This window comes from Nicotiana sylvestris, chromosome 6, assembly GCF_000393655.2.
Source record: "Nicotiana sylvestris chromosome 6, ASM39365v2, whole genome shotgun sequence".
Taxonomy (NCBI): domain Eukaryota; kingdom Viridiplantae; phylum Streptophyta; class Magnoliopsida; order Solanales; family Solanaceae; genus Nicotiana; species Nicotiana sylvestris.
Window position 1 is genome coordinate 105,002,127 of NC_091062.1, and position 11,269 is coordinate 105,013,395.

The 11,269-nt window shown below is 39.4% G+C and overlaps 2 protein-coding genes across 2 annotated transcripts; both read left to right on the top strand.

Moving 5' to 3' along the window:
- Nucleotides 1–1,058: 1,058 nt before the first annotated feature.
- Nucleotides 1,059–1,607, top strand: LOC138871058 (uncharacterized). The gene has a single exon (XM_070148909.1). The coding sequence runs from the start codon at nucleotides 1,059–1,061 to the stop codon at nucleotides 1,605–1,607; it is 549 nt and encodes a 182-aa protein (XP_070005010.1).
- A 1,179-nt stretch (nucleotides 1,608–2,786) lies between these two features.
- On the top strand, nucleotides 2,787–3,218 carry LOC138871059 (uncharacterized). Its single transcript, XM_070148910.1, has one exon. It carries the CDS (start codon nucleotides 2,787–2,789, stop codon nucleotides 3,216–3,218), a length of 432 nt encoding a protein of 143 aa, XP_070005011.1.
- The last annotated feature ends 8,051 nt before the right edge of the window (nucleotides 3,219–11,269 follow it).

Below are 11,269 nucleotides of genomic sequence, written 5' to 3' on the forward strand. Positions count from 1 at the left end.
ATCTTTCGGGTTATGCATGCCATAGAGAAAGAGGCAGTTGAGTTAACAACTTTTCGACTCCGAGATATAACCATCCTTTGGTATGAGGGATGGGAAAGGTCTAGGGGATGTGATACACCTCCTGCTATTTGGGAGAATTTTTCAGATGCCTTACTTGACCAGTACTTACCGTGAGAGATCCGACATGCCCGACTCGATCAGTTTCTATCCCTCAAGCAGGGCAATATGAGTGTTCGAGAGTATAGTCTCCGTTTTGACTCATTGTCCAAATATGCACCATCCATAGTTGCTACTATGCGATACAGGATCCACATGTTTATAGCAGGGTTGGCCCCAGAGATGACCGAGGCATGTGCCACCGCTGCATTATAGGATAGTACGGATATCTCCCGAATTTAGGCATTTGCTCAAAATATAGAGAGGGGTAGGTTTTGGCAGCAGAGTACGGAGAAGACTGAGTTAGGGCAGCGTATGAGGATGAGATTTGCCAGATCTCAAGAGCAGTCTTAGGGTAGTTACAAGCCCCAGTACTTCGAATGACCACCTGGACCTTAGCCACCTCAGCTATAGGGTTACAAGTATGACTAATATACTCAGTCAGGACCAGGTGAGAGCTCCCAGGCATCAAGCTTGCAGCGATAACGAGGTTCAAGACATACAGGGCTATTTCTGGCGCAATGTGCCATATGCGGTTGAGGACACTTAGGCCAATGCCGAGATAGTTCTGATGCTTGTTATACATGTGGATGTTCGGGGCATATAATGCGAGATTGCCCAAATAGAGATTTTGGGGGAATGGCGCAACCAGCGAATTCAGCAACAGGATCAGCTATGTCCATGTATCCTTCAGGGCACGAGTCTTAGTCTTCGGCTGGTAGAGGTCAAGGCAGAGATAGAGGGTCCAGTTCAGGTGGTATCTATGGTTGACAGGACCAAGAGTCCTCACAGACGTTGTGACAGGTATGTTGACCATTTGTTCTCACGATGTTTATGCCTTGATAGACCCATGATCTACTTTATCATGTATTACCATATTTGTCGCGCAGAAATTTGGTATAATGCCTGAAATACTAAGTGATCCTTTTGCGGTATCTATACCGGTTGGAGAATCAATTATCGCTAGACGCATTTACCGAGGTTGTACGATATCAGTTTGTGGTCGTCAAACCTCAGCCGACCTAGTTGATCTAGAGATGTTGGATTTTGATGCTATCATGGGCATGGACTGGTTGGCAGCTTGTTATGCCACAGTTGATTTTCGAGCAAAGACAGCCAGATTTCATTTTTCGGGTGAACGAGTCCTTGAATGGGTAGGTAATACAGCGATACCCAGAGGCAAGTTTATTTCCTATCTGAAGGCAAGTAAAATGATCGCAAAAGGGTGCATTTATCATATTGTGCGAGTTAAAGATACAGATGCTGAGATACCTACACTTCAGTCTATTCCAGTAGTAAAGGAGTATGCAGATGTATTTCCAGATGAACTTCTAGGTATTCCTCCAAAGCGAAAGATTGATTTTGGCATTGATTTGCTTCCAGGAACACAACCAATATCCATCCCTCCATATAAAATGGCACCTGCCGAATTGAAGGAGTTGAAGGAGTAGATAAAAGATTTACTAGAGAAAGGTTTCATCAGGCCCAGTACTTCACCTTGGGGTGCACCGGTACTGTTTGTGCGGAAGAAAGACGGCTCGCTAAGGATGTGTATCGATTATAGGCAACTGAACAAGGTAACTATTAAGAATAAGTATACCCTTCTAAGGATAGACGACTTGTTTGATTAGTTGCAGGGAGCTAAATGCTTTTCAAAGATATATTTGAGGTCGGGGTACCACCAGGTCAGAGTTCGGGAGAAAGATATTCCCAAGACAACCTTTAGGACCCGATATGGCCACTTTGAGTTCCTTGTTATGTCCTTCGGGTTGACGAATGCACCTGCCATATTTATGGACTTGATGAATAGCCTATTCCGACCATATTTGGATATGTTCGTGATAGTCTTTATTGATGATATTCTTGTTTATTCACGTTCAGAGGATGAGCATGTGGATCACCTGCGAGCAGTACTCCAAACCCTCTGTGATAATAAATTGTATGCTATGTTTTCTAAGTGTGAGTTCTAGTTAAAGTCCGTAGCATTCTTGGGGCATATTGTATCCGGCGGAGGTATAAAGGTAGACACTCTGAAGATTGAGGCTGTGAAATCCTGGCCTAGACCTACCACTCCGACAGATATTCGTAGCTTTCTAGGCTTAGCATGATATTACCAGAGGTTCATAGAGGGGTTTTCTTCTCTTTCAGCACCATTAACAAAGCTGATGCAGAAAGCGACTAAGTTTCAGTGGATAGAGGCATGTGAACAGAGCTTCCAAGAGCTTAAGAATAGGTTGACCTCAACACCAGTTCTAGCACTTCCATAATGTCTAGATGGTTATACCATGTATTATGATGCCTCAGGTGTCGGGTTAGGATGTGTCCTGATGCAACACGGGAAAGTAATTGCATATGCTTCACGACAGTTAAAGAAGCATGAGCGGAATTATCCAACCTATGACGTCAAATTAGCTGTGGTTGTCCATGCACTTAAGATATAGCAGCATTATATATATGGTGTTCATGTTGATGTGTTCACAAATCATAAAAGCCTGCAATATATCTTCAAGTAAAAAGAGTTGAATTTGCGACAAAGGCAATTGCTTGAGTTATTGAAAGATTACGATGTTAGCATTCTCTACCATCCAGGGTAAGCTAATGTTGTAGCAGATGCCATAAGTCATCGATCTATGGGTAGCTTAGCACATGTAGAGGCCGAGAAAAGACAATTAACTAGAGAGATTGATCAATTGGCTTATTTGGGGGTTCATTTAGTAGACTCTGGCAATGGAGGAATTGTACTCCAAAATACTGCGAAATCATCCCTCATAGCTGAAGTAAAGGAGAGGCAGTACGAGGATCCAGAGTTAGTCAAATTTAGAGAGCGGGTTCCACAACAGAAGAAGTCATTGTTGGAACTCAAAGGAGATGGGGTTCTCAGATACATGGGTCGTTTATGTGTTCCAGATATAGTAGGGCTACGAGACAGGATTATGTCAGAGGCACATTATTCATGGTATTCCATTCACCCTGGGTCGACAAAAATGTATCATGACATTAAGGATATGTATTGGTGGAATGATATGAAGAAGACATTGCTGAGTATGTCTGCAATGCCCTAGTTTCCAGCAGGTGAAGATAGAGCACCAGAAGCCCGGAGGGCTAATGCAGACTATAGAGATCCCGACATGGAAATGGGAGGCGATAAATATGGACTTTATCACGGGTTTACCTCGTTCTCAATGTAAGTTTGATTCCATATGGTTGATAGTTGATAGGCTCACGAAATCAGCTCATTTCCTACCGGTCAAATCTACTTATACAATAGAAGATTATGCAAAGTTACATATTAAAGAAATAGTGCGACTACACGGAGTGCCAATATCTATTATATCTGACCGTGGGGCCCAGTTTATAACACATTTTTGGAGGTCATTTCAGAAAGGTCTAGGAACTCAGGTGAATCTCAGCACGACTTTTCATCCACAAACGGATGGGCCAGCCGAGCGCATGATTCAGACGCTCGAGGATATGTTGTGAGCATGTGTGCTGGATTTTAAAAGAAGTTGGGATGGACATCTACCTCTTATCAAGTTTGCATCTAATAATAGTTACCACTCCAGTATCTAGATGGCTCCGTACGAGGCTTTGTGCGGGCGTAGGTGCAGATATCCTATAGGGTGGTTTGATGTTGGAGAATCTGGGTTATATGGGCCAGACCTGGTTCAGCAGGCCATAGAAAAAGTAAAGCTCATCTGGGAGTGACTGTTGATAGCTCAGAGTCATCAGAAGTCATATTCTGATGTGCGGCGATGAGATTTAGAGTTCAGGTTTGATGAGTAGGTATTCTTAAAGGTGTCACCTATGAAAGGTGTGATGAGGTTTGGCAAGAAAGGAAAACTTAGTCCACGGTATATTGGACCTTATAGGATCATTCAGAGAGTGGACCAAGTAGCTTATGAGTTAGAATTGCCCTCGGAATTGGAGTCTGTCCAACTGGAATTTCACGTATCTATGTTACGAAAGTGCATTGGTGATCCTACCCGAATGGTGCCCACGAATTATGTACATATTACAGAGAACTTATCATACGAGGAAGTTCCGATTGCCATCCTAGACCGACAAATCCGCAAGCTGTGTAATAAGGAGGTAGCCTCCGTGAAAGTACTTTGGAGAAACAACAATGTAGAAGAGATGACTTGGGAGGCCGAGGAAAGCATGAAGACTAGATATCCCTACTTTTTCCTCCTCCAGAAAAGGGTCCGACTGAGACGTCATAATTATAAGGTACGTGTATAAATTCTTGTGTTGATTATTGTAATTGGTCATGTGAGGCCATCATCGTTACTGATAATTGTGGACCGATGTGGCGTTGCATTATTAAGCTTCTATACGGAGAGTTGGTAGTAGTGTTGTTATAAAGGCGACCCTGCCAAAGTTATATGGATCACGGGGAGTTGAACATTCCAGGACGAATGTTTCTAAGGAGGGAAGGATGTTACATCTCGCATTTTTCGTACGTTAATAATTTCATCTCCAGTTAATTGATGTAGACTCGGGGGTAAGATCATCTTGATGTTAATGTTCTTACGCTATTTATAACAAGTGATAAATAAGTGTCATGAAGGATAAAGGATGCACGAATTAGAGAAAACGAGTTTTGTTGAAAATGGCCAATTTGGGATAAAATACGAATCAAGTAATAATACCCGATAATTATAAACTAGTACCATGCAAGGTACCATATGACCACGGTAGTAAAATATATAAAGTACAAATAAATAAAATTTTAAGTATTTTGTGATAATTTTAACATTATGCGGGTAATAGATTAATTACCGGGTAATGAAACATTACCCGATTAACTAATAAGTGGATAAATTAACAAAATTAGCAACGTGGCAGCCCCCCCTTAGTGTAAGGTGAGTCATTGATTGAGCTTTACATGTGTCAAAAGTTTAAATTTCAAAGTCTTATCAAGACTTTTTTTTGAGCTTTATCAATCAAAAAGGTTTCAAGAGAGATCAGAACGTTAGGCATCCGCAATCATTTTCAAAAGTTTCATTCAAGACTTTAAGAATCAGAACATTTTCCTTTTTAAAATTTCCAACCAAAAGAAACGTTAGTTTTAAGTTGGAACAAGTTCTTTCCAAATTGCAAGAACAGAAACGTTCCCTCTCAAAATTTTCAAGGGAACACTGATTTTGTTCCAAAATTTTAATCAGAAATTTCGTCCGTGAATCCTTAAGGAGCAAAGGCAAATTTCGTTTAATCAACGAAGGTTTTCCAACAAAATATTATACGGAGTTCTCCCTACTCCATGTATGTTAAGGCTAAGATTTTCTTTCATTTTAGCATGGTATCATAATTACACAAGTTTGATAATGAGGCATAAAGAAAAATTCGTATCCCTGAATTTACGTATATTTTGCTAGTCTCGCAAATTACTTATATTTTCCTAGTTTTGTAAGTTACCATATTCTTCTTATCGGGACTGCATATTCAGTTAAGTATTTCCTTCTTCCGATAAAAAAGAGCAGAGAGTTTACATATATATAGTATTAAAAATATTTTCATTACCATCGAGCTATAATAGTTGGGAAGGCCTCTATTGGGCAACCTTTGATCAGATGGTAAGTTATATACCGAGCCTGTTGTGGCCAAGAGCTTATGAGCGAGCTCAGTTGGTCGAGATACAGAGCCTAGTATGGCCAAGCACTTATGAGCGAGCCTACTATGGCAGAGCAGATATATATGTATACCGAGCCTTCTAGGGCTGGACAACTATTTTACTCACTATATCGAGAGAATTGAGCCGGTATCAACATATGAGCATATCATTAGATTTTCTTTGACTCCCAGTTGTTTTCAATTATTATATTATCAGTTCAGTTTCAGCTTCAGTATATTGCCTTACATACTCAGTACATTATTTTGTACTGACGTCCCTTTTTGGGGGCGCTGCATTTCATGCATGCAGGTTCGGACATACAGACGAGTAGACCTTCTCAGTAGGTGTATGCCCGAGTTCAGCTTTATCGGTAAGCTCCCCGTCTTTCGGAGTTGCTGGGTCTAGTAGTTTGGAGTACATCTTGTGCATATATGTAGATAGGTTAAGGGTAGGTCGGGGCCCTGTTCCAATCACAGTACTTCTTTCAGTAGAGGCTTGTAGATATATATTATATCAGTTAGTGCAGTATGTTGGGCTTGTAGGCCCTGTACGTATATTTTATTGGCTTATCAGTTGTAGTAATTATGACGGCCTTGCCGGCCCAGCTTTATGTTGACGTTTAGTCAACGTTAGTCTCTATTTAGTTTTATAATTTGCATCGCACATTATCTTGCAATGTGACCCATGGCCAAAATATGACATTACATGTTCAGAGTCTTTTAGTCACCAGTGGTATGTAAGGATAGATGAGACACTGGGTGCCGGTCTCGCCCCCAGGCTCGGGGCTTGACAGGAAACCATCTAAAAATTTTAACCTAATGGATGTTGGGGCAGATTACTTCATTGTTAAATTCACCAAGGAGGAAAATGTGGCCAAAGTTCTCAGTAATAGGCTTTGGTTTATTAATGACTTCTACCTGTTAGTTTAGAAATGGGAACCTCACTTTGTAGCCAGTGAAGCCCAATAACTAAAGTCTGCAGTATGGATTTGTCTCCCTCAACTCCCCACTGAATTTTATGGCTCTACCATATTACAAAAGATTGGTAATAAAATAGACAAATTACTTAAAATTGATTCATGTACCTCCTCTACCTTAAGAGGTCGTTATGCTAGACTCTGTGTGGAGGTCTCAATAGAATCGCCAGTTAAACCATATGTATACATTGAAAATTACAAGCAACAGATACAATATGAAGGAGAAAATTTCCTATGTAAAAATTATGGTAGTCTAGGACACAACCAATCACAATGCCTGGTCGCTCTCTAAAATACCACTTCCCAAAGGCCACAGGTAAATCAGATCACTAATACTCAGCAAGTAGTCTGTCACAAACATATAACAAGGAATCCAAATCGATTGGGTGACTCTCACGTTCAACAAGAAAAGGCAGGCAGGCTCAAAGGCAATCCCAATAGCAAAGGCATCCAATTCAGGTAAAAGTTCAAAGCTCAATGATCCATCCCTAGGTATGTTCTTTATTTCTCATAAATCTAGTTCTCAAAAGTTTAAATATATGGCAAAAAATGTAGTTGTTTCCCCATCCCCTGACACAAAGGCCAGTTATTCATCTAAAAATAAAACCAATATTAAAACGTCTTCCACAAATATTGGCATTAAATCTGCCAATTCTTTTGAGATGTTAGAAAATGAGCCCATGGTTTTCGAAACTAGCTCAAAAAATCCACCCAAAAACCCCAACACCCACTGCATGCAAAGCTCATTACACGTGGATGAGGTTGAGGATGCATTGGTTTCTCCACCCCAATCATTAGATGAACCTTCCACAAAAACAAAAACATAGAATACCCGACTACCCCTATGTTAAAAGAAATAACTAGTACCAATTTACCCTCTAATCACAACCAAGCCCTCCCTCCTAACACGTCCAAATTGCACATGGACTTGCATGCAAAGGTAGATTGCCAAATGGCTGAACCCTCAAAGCACTTGGCATAATCCAAATCCAACCTAGATATTATTTATTCCCACACGCCAAGTTATGAATCCATTTTACAAACTATAAATCTAGTAGAGATCATTAAACCTACTCACCCTAATACTACCACTAATATATTATCTCAATTCCAAAAATAAGATGCCAAGACTTCCATTACCAACAAGGAGAATATTTCGTCTTGTCCACATTCCAAACCACCACAGAATAGCAACGATGGACAATCTTCTTCCTATGCCACCCCACAACCCAAATTAACCACTGTTCTTCACATCTCCTCCACAACCTCAAAACTACCAACCAACCTCTTGGTTGGAAGCAAGCATTCTGGGCCATGCAATAATATTCAACATCCAGATCAATGGCCAAGAGATGGACATGATAATTCAAAATACTCGTTACCTAGCCCAACTAATATCTGAAGGCATGCACTTAACAATGGACAATTACACAAATCAAGCCTGGATCAACAGTATTCTTCACCCCCTAGCTCCACATATGAACCACATACTGATCCAAGCCATGCAGGAGCAATGGAACCTTCCACAAACTCCCAACCAATTTATTCACCTCCCAGTGAACCTACCATTCTTTCCATCGGAGGAGAGCATCAACACCAATCCTATCTTCATGCCTTGGAATCATCAAGCACTTCAAGAACCAAACAATCTTCCAAATGTAGCACCAGTAAACCTGGAACCCAACCAAGTCAATGTGCCAGAACCAAACGAGAACCCACCACAACCTCTAGTAGAGGAAGAACAAGAACACCTTCAACAAGGTACTCAACTGAGTGTGGAATTTTCAAGTCTAAACGAGGTAAAAATGCTTCTCTTCCCAGAACTACGGAGCAAGAAATACATTCTCAGCTTCCTGAGCACCATGTACTAATGCTTAATGCACATTCGCCCTCCACAAGATCCCACAATAGAAAAACAAGCCATAATTTTAGTTCCATCAAGGAGGAGGAGCCACAACTCAGTAGAGAGGGAGTCCAGTGTCAGTCATCACCAAGCACCAATGATGAATAGAGAAACTACTATAATATTTTGGAACCTTAGAGCTACTAACAACGATGACTTCCGTCACAATTTTAGAGATTTGATTGATACTCATAGACCATGCATGGTAGCACTCCTTGAAACTAGGATGATGATGCATGCACCACTCCTAAATGAGTTCAACTTCTCTGAGCTTATTGAAGTTCCAGCAGAAGGCCAAGCTGGAGGCATGGCCATTCTCTACAATCATAATATAGTCACTGTTGAACACTTCACGAAAAATGGCCAAGAAATTCATGCCCTATTTCAGGTTCGTCCTTTTAATTTTAGTTGGCTATTTACTGTAATTTACACTAGCACAAAAATCCTCTATCGTAATCTTATGTGGGATAACATAAAATCAATTTCAAATACCTCTAAAGGTCCTTGGTTATTAGGAGGAGATCTTAATGACATCATTAGTAGTAACGAAAAAGTAGGAGGCCAGCCTATGAATTTATCTAGAGCTTCAAAACTATGGAAAAATATTTAAAGTTGTAAATTAATTGATCCGGGATTCAAATGAAGCAGATTGACTTGGTCAAATAATAGGAAAAGGAAAGGGCTTATTATGGAAAGACTAGATCGTGTTCTAGTTAACGAAGATTGGCTAAATAAATTTTCTAATGTCACTACTACCCACCTTCCAAAAACTCACTCAGACCACAAACCTATTTTAGTAAAATTAAACACCTTCCACCCCTCTAACAATAAGGTTTTTCGCCTAAAAAATATATGGTGTACTCATCCTGATTTTAGTAACTTAATTGTCAACCAATGAAAGAATAAAAATCTTTTGAAACCCAGTGAATCCTTCACTAAGTTTATTAATGTCTGGGGTAAGGAAAATTTTGGTAACATTAATAGGAATAAAAATAAAATTTTAGCTAGACTAAAAGGTATCCAAAATTTCCCGCATTACACCCATAGTTCCTTTTTACAAAATTTAGAAGAAGACCTCATCAAAGATTATACCAATATTCTTAAATTGGAAGAAGACTATTGGAGGATAAGATCTCGTATTAACTAGCTAAACGAGGGTGACGCCAACAGTAGGTTCTTTCAAATATCTGCATCAAATAGGAGGCGTCAAAATCATGTTAGTTTCTTCAAAAATAGTAATGGTGAGTGGATGGACAATCATCAAGAAATCCTACAACATACTTTGGACCATTTTACCTCCTTTTTCACCACTAACCATAATGTTACAAATTGGTCTAACATATTGCAAAGTCATACAGTTTTTGATAACACTGATCTTTCATGCTTAGACAATCCCCTTCTTGATTGTGATATTAATATTGCTATTATTTTCCTTTAAACCACTTAAATCGCCCGGGCCAGATGGTTTTCACCCTTTTTTTTATCAAAAATATTGTAATATTTTAGGTAATTCTGTTAGGAACTTTTGTCATAAGATTTTTAATAATAATTCTATCCCCCCAGAAATTAATTCAACCTACATCTGCTTAATCCCTAAATTTCCTAATGCCAATAATCTCAACAATTTTTGTCCCATTAGTCTTTACAGTACCATCTATAAGGTTATTACAAAAATAATTGCAAATAGGCTTAAACCTCTAATGGACAGTATCATAAGCCCTGCCCAAGCTAGCTTCATCAAGAACAGACGAGCTAGTGACAATGCAATCATTGTTCAGGAGCTTATTCACCAATGCAGGAAAATGAATGGGATTAATGGTAAAATGTTAATTAAGATAGACCTTGAAAAAGCTTTCTATATGTTAGAATGGTCCTTTATATATAGGACACTTCTATATTTTAAATTCCACCAAAAATCACTAAATTAATTATGTCTTGTATCACCTCAACATCAACTGCTGTCCTAGTTAATGGCGCTGCAACTAATTTCTTTCTCCCAAGTCGGGGTATCAGGCAAGGTGATCCAATGTCCCTCTATTTTTTCATCCTATGCATGAAAATGTTATCAAGATTCATCAACTACCAAGTAGATATTAGATCATGGGATCCCATTACCCTAGGGCATAACTGTCCCCCTATCCCACCCCTTTTTTGCGGATGATCTAGTTCTTATTGGCAATGCTAACAACAAAACTGCCTCATCCATTTCTAATTCTCTTAAGAAATTCTATGAAATATCCGAGCAATCCATTAACTACACCAAGTCCAGAGTAATCTTTTCTAAGAATTGCAAGAATCCAACTCATTCCAGTATCTCCCTATTACTAGGTATAAAGTCTTAGAACTCATTTGGTAAATATCTAGGCTTTCCCATTAATGATAGTAACCCAAAACACAAAGACTATCAATTTATTATTGACAATAAGAGATCAAAACTTTCCAAACGGAAATGTGACAATTTAAACCTGGTTGGTAGGGCAACTCTAATTTCTTCAACTCTTTCTAGCCAACCAGCTTATTACATGCAATATACAATGTTACATTCAAAGACTCTTAAGCAAATTGACCAAATTCAAAGTAATTTCCTTTGGGGTACAACTGATCAAAAAAATAAGTTTCATCT